The sequence below is a fragment of the Ostrinia furnacalis genome, unplaced genomic scaffold, assembly GCF_004193835.3.
Source record: "Ostrinia furnacalis isolate ACB-3 unplaced genomic scaffold, ASM419383v2 OfSCF1607, whole genome shotgun sequence".
In the NCBI taxonomy this organism is placed as follows: domain Eukaryota; kingdom Metazoa; phylum Arthropoda; class Insecta; order Lepidoptera; family Crambidae; genus Ostrinia; species Ostrinia furnacalis.
This window is the reverse complement of record NW_021131846.1, coordinates 62,948-84,790: the sequence shown is the minus strand read 5'-3', so window position 1 is coordinate 84,790 and position 21,843 is coordinate 62,948. Positions and strand designations below refer to the sequence as shown.

The window sequence follows — 21,843 nt, the reverse complement described above, 5'->3', positions numbered from 1 at the left end:
GTAAGATGGTGCAACCCGGCCTTAATGTCATATTTTTATGCAGTCGTTAGCGAAGACGTTTGATATAAACTCGCACTTCTGTTTCAAATGTTTTGTAGGTGCAGTCTACATCACAGCCTACCTATTATAAAGTTTTGTTGTAAAACCACACTTATTTCAAGCACATAAGATACAATTTTTTACTTGATATACCGTAGTTAGAACCAGCCAGTATGTAACTGTGAAGTAAACTGCCGCCCATAAACGACACTGTAACCCGTTGTTTGCCCGCGGCATTATCCGACTAACTCAATTTTAGGGGTAAATTGAGTTTACCCACAAGAAAAATAGGGAGCTCGCGCTTGACGCTTTCAGGGAGATTGGCTTCCGTATTACCCGAAAAGGAAATGAAATGACGTAATAAATGAATGGGGCTGTCAATATTGAGTTGCAATATTGCGTATGTTGATAGACAGTGCAGAAGGAGAATTGTTTTATTGAAAAACTAAATTGTTCTATCGTATGCATTAGAAACTAAACGAATTCTGCTTTGGACCAGATACGGTTGTGGGTTTCAATGCTACCTTTACAACACTTCAGGACTCTAGCTATAAATACTCATATTCATCGAAACGGTGGTGGTACCGTTAAACTTTACTACCAGGGGTGTCGTGGGTTTTAAGTGTTAGGGTTTAAAAGGACCCACGATACCATCAGGGATATGGTGCGGTGTCGTGGGACTGAAGTACAGGATCTGAACCTGAAACCGCTGCATTTGACTTTGCAGTTCACGTCGATCACCAAGTCAAGATCCCCTAAATGTGCTCCCGTTTTAGAGTTGACCGTCATTTGTCTGTGACAATGTATCAATGAACGATACTACTCGAAAAACAAAAGCGCATTCCATCCAAGAATAACAGCTGCGTCATGCCCACTAATGTCACTTTATAACGGTCACAGCCCATCGGCAGCCTTTGACTGCACGCCGCGGTAGCACCCGTAATGACCTGCGAAATTATCAAACAGATGCGCAGGAGTCGGCGTTTCCGTGAAACGGATGTTTTCGACGTTCAATAAGATTCGGCATGCTTAATGTTCTCTGTGTAGTTTGATGTTAAAAAGCGAGGCGAAAGTGTTGTATATTGTTTTAGATTACCACTGTAAAACGAATATTTTCACAACTAAAATTAGTTGATTAAGATCATGAAGCTAAGCAACGGTATACGAAGATATGAACCCACTTAAGTATATGAGTATTTGATAATTTAGAAATTCAATCACTGGTAGCTTCAATATCTTCAAGAGAATTTATACACATCAATTTTGTCTTTATACATAATCCTAACAGGTAAATTAGTTATGTCTTGATTTTTGTTTACAACTCTATGCCTCTAATCTACTATGGATGAATGGAATATATATTTTTTAATGTTAATTTATTTCAATTTCTTGATAAAAAGTCTATCCTAATTCTTAAGAGCAAACACCACAATAGTTTTGCAGTGAGAAAATATCTAGGCACTACTAGGGCGAGTTGCACCATCTTACTTGAACACTAACTATAACCATAGCCGGAGATTTTTGTATGAGTTTGACAGATTTTGACGTTTGTTAAAGTTAAAGTAAGATGGTGCAACTCAGCCTAAATGTTAAAGACCAGGACAAAATAAACCCCACCACGCGTCGGTGTATAACTGTATATTTTACCAATGTAGTGGTTTTAAGATTATGTATATTGCTAAACCCATAAGGGTATATTTGTCACACGTGTTCAATAGGCCGAAAGAAGACGACCGAAGTCCGAAACTCGAGGGGTGTCTAACAACATCAAACACTCGACTCTCCAAACACATCCCTTTTACTTTTATCGAATAAGTCTCGGGTCTCGATCCGAGTGGACTCGATAACACTTATTTTTGTATTGGAATATATGTTCATTAAAGATGATCAAAGGTTTTAAGTAGGTTTAAGTATTAAATTTTTTTCACAAGCATCCGACATTGGCAGAAATAAACCTCCCTGAGTAAAGGTAAATTCTGTAATCCCTGTTAATTCTTTCATATCAAACACCACTAAGAATTATTACAGAAAAAATACACTTTGTTATGTTACATATTAAAATTTCAAAATTTTTCAGGTATTACATAAGAGACTAGATGTTTAAATGAAGAGGTACTTAGGACCAAAATCTATAAAGTATAAAAAATGTGTATTTATTTAGTTGGACGCGCTCTTCTGGAACTAATGGTCCGAATATAAGAAAGAAAAGCTTTGTAATAGTTACCTAATAATAGTGAAAAATGTTGCGAAAAAGGTAAATAATATTCAAACTATTTTTTAACCTGGGCACAACTAAGTAGTGTAAAGGGGTTAATACCAAGAACTCAGGGCTCGAGGCTCCAATAAATTCTATCACAAAACCAAAGAATCTTGAAGATTAATGATGACCAGCCCATTGACTTTTACTACAAATAAAATCAATATCATCCTGATTAATGGTCGCCAATAAGATGACTTGCTTTCGGCCGCTAAACTGTCATTTTTCATGTCATTTCGCCGATAAGCGATATTCTAAAAGTTTCGCAGGTTTAATCGCTTGGAAATTGTGTAAAGTTTTGGAGAAATTTTGTTTTTGTAATGTTCATACTAGGACTCCAGAGTAATCTACTTGAAAGTCAGCACTAACGTTTTATTTCTGCTATTCTGAACTATTCTCTTCCCAAACTAAGTTATGTAAGACGTCACAAGACCCCAACGGTCATCAATTCTCTGGAAAACTTACGAGATTTTAAGTAATCACGGTAGAAGACTTAGAAAATGATGTCATAACTTTCACAGTTGTTTTGTAGTCGAAATTGACTTTTAGACCCAGTTTCCACTAAAGCGGAGACGAAGAGGTGACGAGAGATGACTGTGTTTTGAATAACCAATCAGATGAGAAAAATGAAAATGAAAAAAAAAGAGAAGTGTTGTGGAAATAACGAAATCTAAGATTCAAAACACATCTCCTCTTCACTCCGTATAGGCACAGAATAATAATAAGTACTACGTACAGAAGTTTTAAAAAAAATTATGCTCAATGTCATTAATAGACATCGGATTATATGCATTNTATGTATACCATTTTCGACGAGAAAGAACTATGTTTAGTATTTTTAAAATAGTAAATATACGGAGCGCGATCTAAACGTGACAGCAGCGCCATCTCTTAAATGTAAAATGACCCATTTGTGCTCTTGATTACTTTATTTCAAATATTTATATTACAGTGTCGGTGTTACGAAGTTTTCATTAAGTCCGATAGAGGTTTTCAATGTTTTTCAAATATTATATTTACCACAAACATAGCAGAAGCCAACTGGATTAAGCACACAACATCTTCATAACGAAGCAATATCGAAAACACCGACAAAATATATTTTTTTGTCCAATTAAATCAAAAATCTAAGTAAAAATATTAAATGAGGGTAGATAGCTATAACTTAAAAACAAAAGCTGTTAGAGAAAAAATGTTGCCATATTTAAAAAATATGCGTCAATTTGAGATAGAAACAGAAAAAAAATCACAGGAAACAAACAATTTTATTTTTTTTGTTGACCAGTGTAATAAGTTTATTCATAATTATGGCGCGTCAGGGTTATTGTTGATTTTACACCTAGTCGATTCGTCACGCGAATTTAAGTATTGAGATAATCGAATATTACTGCATACCTAATAAACACGGTAAATTAAACTAAGTAGGACCTACACATACAATAAATTATGTACAAACAATAAAGTAGGAAATAGGTAGATAAATAAGTTTTAATTTAACAAAGATGCCCCTGAACTTTTAAATTCTTTACTTCGGAAACCTTTGTCAACTAAATTAACTGTTTTAATTAGTACCTACTTACAAATCGTGCTTTGCAAAAAAGGCTAATTGAAAATTACTGGAAAGTCGCGTGTTATGACCACTAAAAACTCAACAAGCTAGGCTAGCACGCTTTGATAGCTTTTGGACCTTACCCGAAGAGTTTGGAATCTATGATCTTTCACGAATTTTAATTTTAGACACACAGTTTTTGTAATGATACTTTTGTGCTATAAAAGTACTAATGTGAATAGAGCTCGATATAGACCCTTGCGGCATAAAATACAACGATTACTTTCTAACCCACGTAGACGTAGCAAACAAGGAACATTAGTTATTCAAAACAACGATTACAGGGTAATCAATACAGCTGCATCGATGTCATTGACGTTTGCTGATCCACGTTACTACACGTCGTAAATTCTACTGTAATCATGTATGTAATTTGTCTTTGGTAAATAATCAATGCATGTCATTATTTACTAACTAATAATAGTTTTCTGACGAAAAAACGCAGTAAAAACCAACAGTTTAGTGTTTTTCAAAGTTTAGTCCCGCACATGAACTTTTGTCAGCTGAAATAATAGGCGTCCAGAGAAAGACAGCTAGCTATCTTGATCTTGACAAACAAAGCTTTGCATTTCTTTGTCGGAAAAAAAGCTCAATACTGGAGCTACTGAACACCAAGACAAAGACTGTCCTACTCTACTGGTGAATCCAAGTAAGCACTTTTAAAACTACTTGGTTCACAATCACATCGTCCAGATAATTGAAAAACTTAACAAAAGCCAGCTATCGTCAATGGATAAGTGATTAACATGCTGACTAATAATTAATTTATAACATAAGAAAACTTTAACATTATAGATTTTGTCTATAAATGTATTAAGAAACAAAGAAGTTTATTATGATGAAATAACAAACGGTTACATCCATGTAGCGTAGTACGAGTAAAGTAATTTACGCATCTACGTTAAAACGGTTGTTAAAAGTAATTGATAATTATATTTCGGTTATTCTGTTTATTTTAAAAACTTCCTTTCCATATTAAGTATCGTATCTCGAATATTATAATAATACAGAAACTTGCCCTAGATCTTTTAACGATAAGTAACAATATCAGTTTTCATAATTGCTCATCGAGGCGATCAATCAAAGTTGTCAACTAATAGGGATATGTGTTTACATTTTTATCTGTAAGATCTTTTAAAAAGCTTTTAACCGAATATTTTCTATTTCATTCAATAAAGCTATGACTAAAATACAATTCGAATAGATAATTATATTGCTATTGTCTGTATACTGACTACGGAATATTAAAACTTTCACTTCCGAATTATTAAAGTGTACAACATCGTAGATTTAGAAACTTATAAAATCTTATCAATTTCTCTAAAAATACAAATTCGCGACGGTATTCCTCAAAGGCAAGAAATCCTTGTGTCATGAGATGGATGGATCGCAAAGCTCGTGGGAAAGCTGATGTAAATTCCCAACTCATACCTATGTTGATACAATTTATTACTTAACCTACTAGTTACCTAGTTTACAGACACATGACTAGCAGCATATTGTTGTAATTTCATCTAATAAACATCATTGGGTTATTATTTGAGTTAATTTCAGCTGTTATCACATATCATTTCATTCTTATAAATAATGTTTTCCTAATTTAAGTAAGTTCCAAAAAATCTAGACTTAAAATACATTTTATATCCGTTGTCCTTCGAACGGTTACCCATCTCTTATTATTAACAGTTTTTACCATCGATTTCCGATCGATATTGAATACAGTGGACAGCTGATATACGTATCGTTACGACCACTTATCAACTACTACTTAGATAGGAGTAGGTATCATGATGATATGTAGGTACTAGGTATTTAGTATTTACCCATGAGAATCCAATGCAGCCGATGCCAGCTGACAGCATGTCGCCAAGGATGGAGGGATACGCGTTGCCCGAAGGGAAGTAGGCGTGGAATCGTGGGTGCTGCCAATGCGTGACCCCGGGCATGATCTTGTTCTCTACATCGCTCATGACGTCGTCCCAGGGTTCTGGGTGGTACGGAGCCTCGGCAGGCAGCGCGGCGCGAAGGTACCCCGGCTCCACCGATGGGGTCACCCGCCGCTTTTGCAGCGTGGTCATGTACGTGCATATGTAGTCCACCATCTCCTTGCCGCGCACTCGAAACTCCTCGACGTCCATGGTGGGTGTTGGGCTAGTGTTGTAGCATAAGTCGTGCGGTGTCAGCGCCGCGGCGGCCTCCGGCTGACTCGACGACGGCGGAGCAGCCTGGGGTCGAGAGGGCGGAGGGTGCGCGGGTGGGCGTGGAAGCGCTCGTGAAGGCATGGTGAATGTTCTTGAGGCGCATCGTAAACTCGCACAAGTGATGCGCGATAGCGATTCTTTGCAGAATCCATTTGTAATGATTTCGAATGATTGAAATAAACGGTAAGGATTCTTTTATAATACCTAGTTAAAAACAAAAAACACAAATAGGTAGGTACCTATAGCCTTTTTTACTGTTTTTTTATGTTCAGTATATTAACATTGACAAGTTATATTTATGTATTTTGAATTACTATTTCATGAATTAATTTAATAATCCTCTAAATTATTTGATTGGTCGTAGCTCGTAGCGTTACAGTTAACGTTGTGCTACGTGTTGTCTTTTGCTACGGTCAGCTTCGTAGCAAGTGTCTAGCTAGCTAGATAGGCTTAGCTGGATGGCTTATCGTAGCAGTAAACTGAAATTGGTTTCGTTTATAAGGGGATTGTTTCCTTTATTGAGCTGATGTGATAATGTTTCGTGGCATGAATTAATTAATAATCCTCTAAAATATTTGCCTTATTTATGACATTAATGGTCGTAGCTCGTAGTGTTACGGTTAACGTGGTGCTACGAGTACGTGCTACGGCATTATTCGTAGCGAGCGTCAACAATCTGGGCGCTCATCGTAGCAGTTGTAGATGGGTCGTAGTCGTCGTAGCAAAACCGGCCGTCCAATAACTAAATTATTTTCTCACCAAGTAGGTACAGTAGAATCCCGATTATCCGGATCAATTAAAACCAGGGGTGTTCCTGATAATCGAAAATCCGGATAATCGATTTCAAAGTAAAATCAACAAAAAATAACTTTTTACAATAGAAAGGGATTTCAATACATCATTTAGAGTCTAAAAATCGTCATTTTAGACCACTGAATGAATCCGTTTCTTTTAATAATTAACTAAGACGACGTCCGTACCGTGTTACGGTGGCGGCGCCTTCCGTTTTTATGTGTCCAGACCCTAAATCGGTAATTAAAAACCGTGAAGAATGAATCCGGATAATCGGATATCCGGATAATCGAGATTCTACTGTACCATGAAAAATGGATTGAAAGCATTTTAATTCAATAGGCTTGTGTTTGCTGGTTTTCTTTATTGAGCTGACGTGCTAATGTATAGGAAATTTTGGCAGAAATTAATGGACGGATTTATTATTATATATCTTATCTTAATATAATCCTAATATTTTCTATCTACCCGCAGCCCGCTCCTCGCGTGGGGCCCGCGGCCGGCCGCGGCGCCGCCCCCACACTCAGGCCTCTTCATTATGTCAGCTGAACGCCAACGCAAGTATTCCTAGGCAGACGGACCATATGACCAACCTCAATGTCTTTCTTCATTCTAATAACGTGCTGATTTATTATGTAAAAATCGTAATAAAACTCCTTATTAATATGCAGAACACTTCCGCGATTTCCAGTCAGTTTTATTTGGAGTCCAAGCTTTATCATTGTCTCAGATTATTTTATTTCATGGTTTCTATTGATTTTAATTGCTGCCTGCGTTGCAAACCTGCTGTAACTGATCAGATTTAATTTTTATACCTAATCATTAGGTTAGGTTTTTTTTTTATCAGTCCTCGTTAAAATATTAGTCATGTGGAACGTGACTAATAATAATTTTAACGTTTACCTATAATTATATTAAAAACACATTCATGGCACTTAGTAACCGTTTAATATGTTTAGATTTAAAGAACATTTATTTCTCATTAAAAACCTTACAGTTACTTAACTACATGAGAAATTAACAAATTTTATGTATGTAGGTATGTAATTCACATGTTGTCCATATCCAGAACAAGCAGATGTACTTTTGCGGGAACCGTTCTAACACAATACTAAACATTTAGAATAAAAATAACTCCGTAAAAAAGTTATTCTGTGAATTCGACCACCTGAAACATAAGCAGGCGAATTTGCTGAAACGATTTAAATTTTTAAACGGTTTAAGATTGGGTGAAAAGGCGCTTGTCGCTCGAGTGTCGGCGAGTGCGGCCACATGAATATTCAACCCTCAAATTGTCAGCTGCTCAGTTTCTTCCCTCCAAAATACTCCTTTCGTTTGCGCCTTACATTGAGAGAAACACTCGTCTTCCCACTTCCTACAGAGTTAAGCCATTAATGCTGACTTGTAGTACCAAGCTAAAGATAGCAACTGAAATGATTATGCAAACTAAACGACTAAGTACCTGCTCTATCTTTATGCATTTCAAGTACCTACGTAACACGGTGTAAATAAATAGGTAGGTAGATTTTCACTTTTAAAAATCTTTTCTATAAAATATTTAAAAAAAACTATTGCCATGTTACAGAAAAACGTACTCAAATCGAGACTTGGGACATCTTCTTTATATCACAAAACTTGGAGCAGTGACAAATACCTACCTCTAACAGCTTTCATATAAAATTCATATAAAAATTAGAAACACGACTAATATAAATAACTAAAAACCAGGCTGTGTATCACATTCCTATCTGCAGAACTTGAAGGTCCGTCATTGTTCTGAGTAGTATCTATCTCATACAAAATTCATCTGCCGGCCACGGGTCCTCACTGAAAATTTTGGCAGACTCTCAAATTAATAATGGTTTTCAAATTGGATGTTCAAACGCTTATAAAATTATTCCCTAATTTGATATAATCTCTGTCTCATTATTTGATGTAGATCACTGATATCGAAAATACAAACATTTATTTTATATTAATTACGCACATATGGTTTGGGACTAGAAGCATAGTGAAAAATGTCCAATAAATTAATTTTAAATAAGGATTCCGTTTTTTGCCATTTGGCTACGGAACCATAAAAATCAACACATTTCGTCGAGTTATCTGAAAGAGATCACGTCTTCCGGAAAAGACCGTCTGAATCGCGCTTATAAATATAGTTATGGATAAAAAACTACGGGACGCCCACGATCGATAGTGTGAAGATCAATATTTATTAACTATATTCATAAATGTTTCATATGTTCTAAGCCACATTCACATTCTTAGTGAATTCAGATCCATCTATCCCCATGAAGCATTCTTGCGCGATTTTCTATCAATAAAATTGAACTTTCCAATGTAGAATTTATGGTAGCACGTGTCCGAAATTTTAAAATATTTTCCAGATATCCAACATTTCGAGCATACTTATTTCTGAATTGCGATAGGTCTGAACTAGAAGGATTCAGTCGCATTTACTACGTGGGCCATAGAAGCAGGCACGCGGCTCGCCGGGAAGTCGCCGCCGAGGCACGCGCATTCTTCCCCACCCCGCATACCGATGCCATATTATTATGTGTGATCTCCTCCCCTATTATGCAGTAGCTATACCTAGTACACACCATTCACATCGTATATTCCATTCTTGTAAAGCAGGTCACGTTTTAACGCGAATTATTCAATAGTAATTTCGTCTGTAAGGCGTTATTCCCGACAAGTTAATTTTCCCTTAACGTGCTCTGAAATACTGGAATAATGTGTATTTAAAATTGAATGTACTCTAATTGATGATTTTAATGTCTTCAAGTTTTGTACCTGTTTATATTAAAGTATGTAAAAATAATTACGCTAGCTACTACTACTTTTGGGTTGGTTCATTTCTATTCAAGTTTATCGAAACCCAAATCAATAGAAGTAAATTAACGACAGTCTAAAGTAGACTTTTAGTTGAAACTAAAAACTGCGATAGTTAGAAAGTAGATGTTGATGACTGTAACTTAACCTTTGTATTAAAAGGTTTTAGAGTGATCACTATAACTAATTGAATGAGACTCGTACCTATATATCTAACTTAGCTAGCATAATAATATGCGTAGTAGTAGTCTCTCCAAAATAGACGATATTTAAAATATTGTACTTTTAATGAGGACAGCACAAGACTTCGTAGGCTCGCTCGTTGCGGGAACCGGCTGTTGATCGACACTAAAACAATTTAGGCTCCTTCTGAAATTGAATTGGGGCTGCGAGCTTCTCCCGGCATAGCATTTCGCCACAATTATTGAGCGCAAATTCAGTTATTACAGAAAAGTTGTTATCAACGAACACGGAGCATATTATGGAAATAGCATTAATACTTGCTCAAATACCTCACATTTGAAGTCATAATTTTTCTTTAGAATTCCCAAGATCGTTGTTTTCTGCAATAAAAGGATTCAATTAATTTAATTAAGTCCACTCTACAGTGGTTCTGCACGATATCTCGCACTAGGACAAAAACAAAAAATAATGAACCGGTTTTTTCATTCAAGCAACGCGCGCAGACGTTCTGAAGACGCTCTCGATAGATCTCGTGGATATAAAAGGTGCCGTCGGTGGTGGGAAGAAAATGGACTCGTTGAAATCTAATTTCGCGTAACCATAACGGGCAGGCACTCGAGAGCGATGAGCCATCCGCGACAGGCGCGCTCATATCAATTCGTTAATTGAGCGCGCTCGCTCCGGCGCGCCCTGTGAATCGCCGCCCGCCCAACTGGGTACCAACTGAACTTTCACACTTCGTTCGCCGCTCAATGAACTTTTGCTTAACTTTTAATTTGAAATGAATATTTTTAAGAGCACTGCTTTTGATAGCGTTTTACTTGACATTGAGAGAAATTTTGGAGAAAATCAAGTTATATTTGTGGTCGGTTAGTACCTAATTATTTTGCTGATACCTATATTTTATTAAGTTGCGTATATTATGTTCTACAAATAAAATAGTACGCAATATTCTGAGAACAATCAGTAGGCCTTCCATTGACTTTGCAAATTAAAAACATTATTTATTCCATCTATTCTATTTATAATATTTTATGATAAGTATTATGACTATTTAAATGGTATGTAGTGTGTTTCAGAAACAAAAAAAAATCCGCACAAACCTACATAAAAAAACCTATACCTAAATAAATTGTATTAATATTCTTCGGCGTTTTCCTCAACCGTTTCATTATTCAAGTTTTTTATATCATTGTGTAAAAACGGTCCTTCGTTGCATCGCGGCCCTTCGCAGGAGAAGTTATCGAATTCACAAAATTCACCCATCACCATCTGAAAAAAAAATCAGGTTGCTTATTCACATTTTTGAAGTGTTTTTTAATCATTTACTTCACATTGCTAGCCTTGTGAAACTACGAATACGGTAAGATAGTGGCTATAGCTATGGCTATAGGTTAACTGATATCTTCTGTAGTTGAACCAAGGGCTCTATTGACGAGTGACGGCCAAACGCCGCCTCTCGCCAGATGTCTAAAACCTCCTCTAGTTCCCATTTACCATTCACAGCAGAAAGAAGGAATACAGCCATATTCTCCATTGTTGCAACGGTTAATACCTACGCCCATGTGATAGACTAGGAACCGCATGCTATAATGGGGGAAGTCTATGTCCAGCAGTGGACTTCTAGATGTTGATGTGCTGATGATACCTTCGTAGGGTGTTCCGGGTCAGGCATGGGGTTGCAAGCGCAGCGGCCGCAGATGCATGCACCTCGACCAGTGCATTTCGGGCCCTCCGTCACTCCCGGAGGGTAGCAGTTCTCTTCCAAGTGGCCTCCGGCACATGAACACTTCGCGTTGTCCATAAAACTTACTGGAATGTAGTAAAAGTATCAAATACACAGTTTTTTTTTACTACATCTGGGGGCACGGCAGTGCCCCCACCAAGTCGAGCTTTGATATTTACATATAGGTAGAGTTTAGAGCAATAAAATAAAATGTCCTTGGATATAATTTTTACACTGCATCTAGTCTCAAACTAGCAAACATACTTGACCTAAGTCCTACATAGGTAGGTACTCAGTTTCGTTATCACTACGTCTCGTCTCTAATACAAACAATTAGCTAATCAGTTTGTTACGTTAGAGATAGATAGACGAACTCATCATTATCATGTAAAGGATGTAAAAAATCATATTAAATAATTTATGCGTAATTTCAGAATACTTTTAATTGTATTATTTATGATCACAGTACTGCATATCTACGAGTAGGTATAGGTGGGTGGTTTAAATGACGAATCAAATATACGCGGGCAACAACTACTTGAAGTTACAAAAATTATAGTACATATGTAAATTCACTTACATCTATAATTTTGATATTCTGTTGAATTATCTCTACAAAAATCTTCAAAAGTAGGCAATTTCCTTGAAAAGCATCTATTTTCCGCTTGGCACCAAGAACACTGACTCAGCCTTAGGCACTCTAAGCACGACCGTTTCACGTTGCACACCCAATTCTCGTCTATAGTGAATGTACGAGTAACAGTAAATACTGAAGGTAAAACACAAGCGATGAACACTGCCAAAATAGTATTCATTTTGTTGTGATACTTTATACGCGTGTGTAGTAGCACTTGTTAATGACTGTGTATTACTCGAGTATTTTCGTTACTGTATCGAGTACCAGATAACCTTTGGGCGTATAAATTGCGCAAGTTAAGTATGTCAATTAACTCTGCTAATAATAAGCAACTTCTAATGAATTAGGATCTGTTTTAATGATTGCGCATTTTATAAGCGTCGTCTTTGTGCTTGGCAAAATAATGAAGTCGTCCAGTTACTATCGTTGTTTTAGCCAAAAAGTAAGTTTAAGATTGTTTGTTTCAATGTAAATAGACCGTGAAAAAGATACTACTTCTTCTTCAGACTAAGGATCAATGAATTTCGCATTAGGTAGGTACTTATTAACCAGGATACATTTCACGCGTCTAAATAGTCTTACAAGGGTATCCCAGGATGAAATACAGGATGGCCCAGAAAGAAATGCACTCTTGAAAATTCAAGGAAACCAAAACTACTTAATATAATAAAATTATGTAAAACTTTAATTATTGCAATTTAAAGGAAATTAAATTGAATTTATTTTAAAATTTACTCTTCAAAAATGATATTGTCCAAATGATTTCCTTGACCTTTACAACATTTGACTAATCTAGAAACAATATTTTGGAAAACTTTCGTTAAAATCCTCGAAATGGATTCTAGTTGGATGAATGCTGCAGAGTTTTTGGATTAATAGAGTACAGGCTATACTCTGCTCATGAAGTAATCCCTCAAAAAGAAATGCTGGAGTGAGCTTGGGGCTTCATGATGATAAGGATCAGGAACCCCTGCTTAATTGATGATTGGATTGAAATAATGATTAATAATTTGAGAGTTGGCGTGTTGAAAACTTGTTTTGATTCCAAAGCTGCAAGAATCTCGAGGCAGGAGCACTTAGTTCCAGCAAGATGTAGCTACGTGTCACACTTAAAATGAGAGCAATCTAAGTAGGTGGTAAGAGACATAATCCCACAAAAATTAATTTCACGCAGTGGTCACATCTGGCCACCAGGAAGCCCAGATCTCACTCCAGCAAACTTCTTTATTTGGAGTTACAAGAATAGAGTTACTTAGGTACTCTAATAATCCTAATAATACCTCATTTGGCTAGTACCTACTAATGAACGTAATCAAGAAATATAATATACGGACAGGCGAGTAGGTAGTCAGATGGATTGTAACAGCGGCGATTACCCTACATTCCAAAACGCTGGTTAAATTTTAGCGAGCAAAAAAACACGTCAGTGGTCTTATAGTCTGTCGTGTTTTTTGAGAGCGATTTGTAAAGATTTTTATAAAATGAAAATTGCGATAAAATTTAATCTAGGCGTTTAGTATCTTTAAATAGACTAAGAGCTAGTGAACGCCAGACCTACGTTATTTTATAAAGGCTGAAAGTTTGTCAGCGCATGCTCCCAACATAGATAAGAACCATAGCCAAACATGAAGTTTGGGTCACACGGTGGCTTTGGCAGAAGGTACCGAAGGTGAGTAAAATACCAACTTAATTACGTCAAAGTATAAAGGCGGATTTTTGATATTTCCTTCTAAATGTTATTAAAAATGACGTCATTCATTGACAGACACCTACCATGGTGGCACCGTGGCAGCCCTTAGCCAGACGCCCTAAAGTTCATGAAAATGTAGTCCTACTTACGAGTACGTCATACTATAAAGCTGATATTTATATAAAATATGTATTTGAACTATCATTTGATGAAGTTTCCTCATCAGCCAGACACTTCCGATAGTTCCTTCGCCTTGCCAGACAGCTTTTTAGGGTGGCTGAAAGTGCGAACGCGAGTAACTACACTGATGTACATTACCATGAAAACGAAAATTGGTTTGAACGAGATGTAGTAAAGTAGATTTTTTAAATTATTTAATTTTTTTTAAAAGTTACTACAACTTTCCTCATGAACGAGATGTATTAAATTGAAATTCATATCAAATATTCAGGTCTATAGTACCTTTCTTTATGCTGTAACTAAATCAAAATACGGAACACTAGGTGCGCGAGTTCGACTCGCACTTGGCCGATTTTTTTATAGATAGTATTACCACAGATAATATAATACTATTACCATATTATTCTGTGGTATTACCTCAGATCATAGAAGGGATTCTCTTTCTATGATCTGAGGGATGTTAAGGATATGAAGTTTCGATTATGGATACGGTTACGGATATTAGAATATAATTTCGGATTATCCGAAAGTTTCGGATAATTTCGGTTACGGATATTAGAATTTTAAAAATGTTTAATTCAAATAGCAAGATGCTGCGCGAGCGCGACCCACACACTTTACACCTAAGATAATGGTAAGACAGGGGGGGGGGGGTGTATTAGATGGTGCCAGGGAATACCAGACAAGTAACAAATATTTATAGGTATTACGGATATTTTTTTATTTCGGATATCCGATAGTTTCGGTTACGGATATCCGTAACATCCCTACAGTGACGACATTTGATTGATTTGATGTAGCCCTCTGAAGAGTTTGGGTGGTTTTGGGTGTTTGTTTTTTTGAACGCTGTAGTTCTAAAAAATCTAGGGCTGTTTGTTTCTTTTGTGGTATTTTGAGGTTTCTTTTTATGAGATAGGTAAATTAAAAAAATAATGTGGTTCTATTGAACCTCTCTCTCTAGTATGATCAACCTTTGTATTAAAATTTAAATAAGTATCAAAAAATAATACCTTGTGTAAATGTATAGCCTGACCAGGAACATAAAAACCCTGGCATAGAGGCGCGTCAATTGCATTTGATAGTGCAACACTGAGTACAGTCGTACATGTGTTAAATTAATAGGCTAAATTTATGTATCAGGATTCAGGATTACTGGCTAATTTGATATTTTCATAAATTAACGAAAAAATATTATTAAAGGTAACCTGGTTTAAATAAATTAAATGAAACCATCAATCGAGCTAGTAGGATTTATTTTATTATTCATCAATAATCAAATTCAGAACTTGAATATTCAACTGCAATGTCTGCTCATGAACGCTTCAAACTCGGTACTTCTTTGCCAATTCCATAAAATTCAAAACTTAGAAAGTGTCAAAAAACTTTAAAATAGGTAGTTGAAACAGACTACAGCTAATTTTCATAGTGGACTGTACTATACGATAAACATATCAGTCAATTTGACAACCTTTGTCGGAAACATTATTCAATTAAAATATTGTCCGAACCGTTAGTATTTCTCTTCGACAAATACATTATCACATTGTGAACCACTTTTCTTTCACGACTATAAAAATATTTTAGCAATTTAATTCACAAAATCAATTGCACACATTTAAAATAAAGTTTGTTTACACTTTGACAACAATAGACTGACATGCAAGGTGACATGTCAATGAAGTTTTCAGTTACTGTTGCCATTAAAAGAAATTAGTACCATTAGTTTTCCGCAACATGGCGAGGGTTTTTATGTTCCTGGTCAGGCTATAAATGGATTTTAGAACACCATCAGATTTTTTTATTAGATTTTAGATAAAAAATGTAATAGGTACACTGAAATTACATACAACATTTCGGAACGTGTTGTTAGTGACATGTTATCTGTCAGTGTCATACGTCAACATCAGCTGTGTTGGGCAACCCGGCCATACGACCGCATTTTCATTAAAAATCTAAGATTTAGCATACAATTAACCCGTATTTAGAGGTGAAATGGAAAACTATTTCAAGGGAAAAAATGTTGAAGAAGAATTGCAACGTGATAGTATACCATTAAAAGATTTACCTGTAAATTTTCTATGGATGCAAGTACGTAACTAAAACGGACTTCTATAAAAATAAACATTGATGTAAAGTTATTAAATTGTTTATTTGAATATTCCAGGTAAAAGGAGGAAGTAAAATTACCAATTTACTATCTCACGCTACGGGTATTTTAGAAGATAAAGCGACTACTGCCGTTGTTTGGAGTGGTGCTGGAGTCGCTATACCAAAAGCGATATCATGTGCAGAAATCTTAAAACGACAGTTCAGTATACAACATCAAGTGACCAAACTGACACACAAAAAGTTAGTTGAATCAAATTCTCTAACATTCTTCAGATTTAATTTCTTTTTATTGTAACCTTTAATGGGGATGTTGCCTGGGTCAAAAAGCAAGAGTTTTAATTAGTCCGTCAGTTAACTTATCAAAAAATACTCTACACGTATTTTTCACTTTTTCAAACTAATGAAAATTTAAAGAGATAAAGCGCCCCAAAGTTCATAAGAAGAGGCCCGTGACGTCAACGCTTGCTTAAAAATGCCGCACGTTGTGACGTCGTGCGCAACTTCAACGCACCATAACTATGTAATTATTTGTTAGATTGACAAATAAAAATATATGTGTCCAATATTTTTTGATATTAAACATTACGGACTAAAAAAATTTTTTTAGGCAACTAGCCTATTAAATATTCTAATCACAAATAAAATTAATTTTAAGAAATACAGATGAACCAGAAATATATTGATATAAATCTTTACAGAGTTGAAGAGTATTGGGAGCCAAAACTGGATGGACTTGAGACTATTGTAGTCAAAAGACAAATTCCTGTTATTCACATTTTATTGTCTGTTGACGCCATTCCCGATGTGAATCAAATTGGGTAAAATTTAAATATTTTCATCTGCTTACAGTTGAAATCAACTTGGGTTTTTGTAACTTTTCATTACTGATCCTGTAATAATCACTATTTTTCATATAACTGTAACTAAAATATTGTTTTTTTTTATCAGGTACCAAAATTTGCAGCAGAAAAAGTTTTGGCAAAAAGACACTAGCAGCAATTCAAAGCCTTCATCATCAAATAAGTCAAAAAAGCCTTTTAAATACAAGAAACCTCAATAAATTTGTAAATCTTTTTTCTTTCTTTTTACTGACATAGCCCCAACTCCTTTGCAAATATACATTTAGGATGTCACATGGATAAATACACACTGAATGGGGAAACCTATAGATATATGAATTAACAGTTGAAAATCAGTTAAAAGGGTAAATAGGTAGAGTGGTAACTCTAGTGTAATGTCACAATATCTAAGCACATCAAACAACATCTTTCATTGAATACACAGTGTAATTAACTCTATAATAGTTAAGTATTTAAATAAATGGCTTAAAGTTATTATTACAAAGACATGGGAATACAGATCACTAAATTATTAATCAAAATGCATACATATTTTTCATTAAGTGCTACACACTTGTCAAACAAATATGTTGGCAGATATTCCTAATAGAAGATTTCTTGTAACCTCAAGCTTCCGACTCTCCCACAGGTTGGGTGATAGGTGTTTCATCATCAAGTTTGGGAAGGATTAAAATTTCTTTTGATATGATAGAGTACTTAGTTACAAAGTAAGTAAATCTCTTGCATAAATGTGTTTCTTTCTCAAATGCATCAAATATGGAACGATGATGGAAGTATGCATGTGAGAAAATCCTGTAGACTCTTCGGCAGACAGAGCCCAGCTTGGCTACTGATGACTCCTTGATGCTCACTCTGTAATGGAGAAAAAAATATCACTTTTCTTCCTTAAAATGGGACCACATTGCCATTTCATAGTTAATTTATCAAACTCATTTTTTTATTAAATAATTATTATTTTGAAAAAGATATCAGTTATTTGTAAAATATTAACCTGCTTGGAAAATATTTGTTGCTATTCAATAAGCAAGCAGCACCATCGAGAGTATGTCTTGTGTAATCAATAGCAGGACATTCCTTGGGTGTTTTGTGAGCAGCACACAGGAAAATCCATTGTTCTGTTGCAGTCATCTGAGTGCAAGTTTCAGGTTTACACTCGCTTTGTAATCGCACAGCTAAACCATTCAGTTCCATACAAAACTGCCTGTAAAAATACGAAATAATGTTTATGACAAATTGAGAGATTGATATTTTGAGAGAATTAATTCGATTTAACCTTAAGTGTTCGTATTTCCAAACACCTTCATCCTGAGCTTCGGGCATTTTTAGGATGGCTTCAAGATTAGCGGGGTCGCGACGTATGGTTTGTTGAATGAATTGCTGGACAGCAAGTGTGCTATCCATCTCTTCGAAAGGCTCATCTGGCCAGCGGCAGAAGTCCTGAAAAATGATGTTTAACGAGTTGTGAATAAACTAACAAGAATCAAGTTTTCTTTTGCAGTTTTATGTTTAAACTTTAAAAATACCTTAGCCTTTGAGCCTGGACGATTACGACGTAATACTTGTACTCCATCAGCCATACTGATACACAAAGTTTAATAAAATTAAGGAATATTGCGATAATTCTTTCACAATTTTATAAATAAATTGAAACCAAAATTGCTGCTAGTGCTTGGCTGTCAGTGAGAAGTTGACATCAGTTGACATTACAAAATTATCCACCATTTTGTTTTTGAAGTCAAAATCAAAGATCGTATAATTTCTTCACAAAACCCAAACTTGAATGAAAACATAATAAAGGTTTACGCGCACTACATTATACAAAGGGTTTTAAAATACACAACTCTGCCCCCTAGAAAAGTTGCACTTTTTGATCGAATCGATAATCGAATCCGTCAAAACTTCATACAAAAAAAGGCCTTTCGATCACTATTCGACTGGTTTGCGATTATAATGTGCACTTTGTCAAAACCCACTGCTTGTGTGAATCGCCTCAACTCTCTCGCTGTGCGATCGTACGCTATAAAGTTTGCTTTGTGGGAGGGAAGTACAATTACCTATCTATCTGTACAACATCTTTGGTGTGCCAAATCTGTCAAGTGTCAAATTTGACAAAAAAAAAATCACAAAGGAGAAAAGACGAAAACAACTGCAAAAGTTATGAAGAAAAATAAAACACCTTGCGATTTTGTGCAATTTTCTTAGTTACCTTTTATTCAAGAGTGTAGTGCTAGCTCCCGCGGTCTTTATAGTCTTTCGTGCAATATTATTAAGATGCCTATATATAACTAAGAATAGATTCAACACGACAGTAATTTATCATGTTTTGTGAATTTTTATTAACTTTGCTGTTTGTTTACACATCAGCAGTTATTAATGATATGACTGAGAGTTCATTTGGTAAACATACTGAAGGAGTAATAGCTGCATTTGGTGATTTCAATTCTGACGAATTAACTGATGCTTTTGTTATACTAAACAGTACTAGTGTGGAAGTTCTCCTGGCATATGACAAGGAGCCGTTCTTGAGACCATCGTCGTATGCTTGTAATTTTAGCAATATAATTATAACCAGTGTGGTTCCTGGAGATTATGATGGAGATGCTTACATGGACATCCTAATCACTACACAAATCCAAAATGCTACAACAAATCTTCACGATGTTCGAATTTTATGGGGTGGTATGCCAACATTGAACTGCTCAGATGCTCTCCTCATTAAGGCTATAACCATTGGCCAACCACTAGTGATGGACTACAATCGTGATATGACCCTTGATTTATTTGGCATGAATACACAACAGCAAAGAGTTTATTGGGTATTTGATCAGTCAAGAGGAACTCCTAAAGAAATTCCAATGGCCGATGATATTTCGAAAGAAATTAAACTACCACACTCCCACTCATTTCTCGATGTCAATGATGACAATGCTGCTGATCTCTTAGTAACCACTAAACTTGACATTGAAATATGGCTGAATAAAGAATCCAGCGGCTTCAAATATAACAATAGTATTGAGTTGCTTGTTGGTCATACAACTATTTATGGGCAAGCCTTGTTTATTGATGTGGCTCTTAAAGGAGAGTTCTTTTTAGTTCTTCCAGTTTGTTCTGACACTGAATGTTTTAATAGTACCATTCTAATATATGACAATCATGAGTGGCATGATCTTCAAATTGATTTGAATGATGGAAAAGGAACACTTTGGAGGTTTGCGCCTCCTAGAAATGAAGTATATCTGGACACTATAACTATGCGCAGTGGAGATTATAATATGGATGGATATCCAGATATGTTGATGACTTTGAGTCCAATGAATAGCAATGAAACAAGAGTTTTCCTCCTTCACAATATACCTTGTACTTTACCAGGATGCAAGTTTTCTAGAACTTTTCAGGTCCAATGGGAAATATTCAATTCATTTGGAAGCAATGTCATAATGGGCACCTTTTATGACTTCTATATGGATGGAGTACTAGATATAATTTATGTTAAGAAGAATACAACAACACAAAGATATACCATGCATGCCTTTAGAAATAGCTTAGAGTATGACACCAATTTCATTAAAGTAATTGTAGTAACTGGTCTCACAAATGAAAAAACTCCCACAATCAATGGTACTCTGTACCAAAGGAAAGGAACATTTGGTAAGTAGTTTCTCTATATTAACTGAAATGGACTACAGTATCATCACATTTCTATTGTCAAGTAAGCCTTCTGATGGTTATTTTCGTTTCTTGTTTCAGGTACTAATTTACCAGGCCCAAAAATTGGCTACAATACATGGTCTCAAGAAGGAAATTATAGAACAGGAGTATGTGCACAGTTACCTCAATCTGCATATTTTGCTTTACAATTACCATACTCAATATTTGGACTGGATCGGACACCTAATTTTGTTGACACATTAAATGTTGGCCTTTCTGGTCATACCAAAAGCTGGACTCAAATAATTCCTAATTCTCAAATAGTAGTTATACCGGCACCTCCTAATGATCCATCTCAATGGAGAGCACAGTTATTTGTGACACCTAGTAAGGTCATTTTGAAAAGTGTTTTTGTATTAACTGCAATCATAATAGTCATCACATGCCTTGTGCTGTATTTGCATTGGAAAGAAAGAAATGACCGACAAGATATTATAGAAATAGATGAAAAAACATATGTCAAAATATAGAAGTAACCAATCATCACTGGTACTCCAAGGTTAATGGACTGTGATATTGATGTGGGTTAGGGCATCACAAATGTACCTTGCTAATTTAATTATTATTCCTGTTAATAAATATATATATTATACCTACAATAAAATTATGTTTAAGATAAATGTGTCTTCGATTAACTGAGATTGGTTTTTAAGTTATATCAAAGCACTGAGACAAATATTGTATCATGTCTGTTGATTGAATTAGATGTAAGTGATCTTTTTATTAAAAAACCTCTATCTCATAAATGTTTTTTATTCATTCTTAACAAGAACGATTTTACGCTATTAGCCCATACCCCATACGTTTGTCGTATCGATAAGATTTTATCACGGCACACATCCTAGCCCGGCAGGAAGTCATTAGAAACGATAATTGGATTCCAAAATTCCGAATGGGAGAACCAGGATCACGCCAAAACGCCTAGTAGGTATAACTCGAAAATGAGTTTGTTATATTCAGAATAAATAAAAGCAAATAGTTTTTATAATTTTAATTTTATTTTTCTACATCACG

The 21,843-nt window shown here is 35.4% G+C and overlaps 5 protein-coding genes across 5 annotated transcripts; 2 read left to right on the top strand and 3 right to left on the bottom strand.

Annotated features, from left to right (window-relative positions):
• Nucleotides 1-5,662: 5,662 nt before the first annotated feature.
• LOC114353102 (tyrosine decarboxylase-like) lies at nucleotides 5,663-6,187 on the bottom strand. The gene has a single exon (XM_028304934.1). The coding sequence runs from the start codon at nucleotides 6,185-6,187 to the stop codon at nucleotides 5,663-5,665; it is 525 nt and encodes a 174-aa protein (XP_028160735.1).
• A 4,735-nt stretch (nucleotides 6,188-10,922) lies between these two features.
• On the bottom strand, nucleotides 10,923-12,549 carry LOC114353107 (integrin beta-6-like). The gene is made up of 3 exons (XM_028304940.1): nucleotides 12,226-12,549; nucleotides 11,568-11,731; nucleotides 10,923-11,191 (listed from the first exon to the last, which is right to left on the bottom strand). Exons 1-3 carry the CDS (start codon nucleotides 12,458-12,460, stop codon nucleotides 11,057-11,059), a joined length of 534 nt encoding a protein of 177 aa, XP_028160741.1. The 5' UTR covers nucleotides 12,461-12,549; the 3' UTR covers nucleotides 10,923-11,056.
• Nucleotides 12,550-16,028: 3,479 nt separating this feature from the next.
• Nucleotides 16,029-17,335, top strand: Rpp25 (ribonuclease P protein subunit Rpp25). Its single transcript, XM_028304941.1, has 4 exons — nucleotides 16,029-16,240; nucleotides 16,317-16,501; nucleotides 16,960-17,079; nucleotides 17,210-17,335. The coding sequence occupies exons 1-4, from the start codon at nucleotides 16,145-16,147 to the stop codon at nucleotides 17,319-17,321; spliced, it is 513 nt and encodes a 170-aa protein (XP_028160742.1). The 5' UTR covers nucleotides 16,029-16,144; the 3' UTR covers nucleotides 17,322-17,335.
• A 334-nt stretch (nucleotides 17,336-17,669) lies between these two features.
• On the bottom strand, nucleotides 17,670-18,842 carry LOC114353106 (MOB kinase activator 4). Its single transcript, XM_028304939.1, has 4 exons — nucleotides 18,645-18,842; nucleotides 18,395-18,558; nucleotides 18,113-18,322; nucleotides 17,670-17,973 (listed from the first exon to the last, which is right to left on the bottom strand). Exons 1-4 carry the CDS (start codon nucleotides 18,696-18,698, stop codon nucleotides 17,727-17,729), a joined length of 675 nt encoding a protein of 224 aa, XP_028160740.1. The 5' UTR covers nucleotides 18,699-18,842; the 3' UTR covers nucleotides 17,670-17,726.
• A 383-nt stretch (nucleotides 18,843-19,225) lies between these two features.
• On the top strand, nucleotides 19,226-21,564 carry LOC114353105 (T-cell immunomodulatory protein). The gene is made up of 2 exons (XM_028304938.1): nucleotides 19,226-20,769; nucleotides 20,869-21,564. Exons 1-2 carry the CDS (start codon nucleotides 19,440-19,442, stop codon nucleotides 21,297-21,299), a joined length of 1,761 nt encoding a protein of 586 aa, XP_028160739.1. The 5' UTR covers nucleotides 19,226-19,439; the 3' UTR covers nucleotides 21,300-21,564.
• Nucleotides 21,565-21,843: the final 279 nt, after the last annotated feature.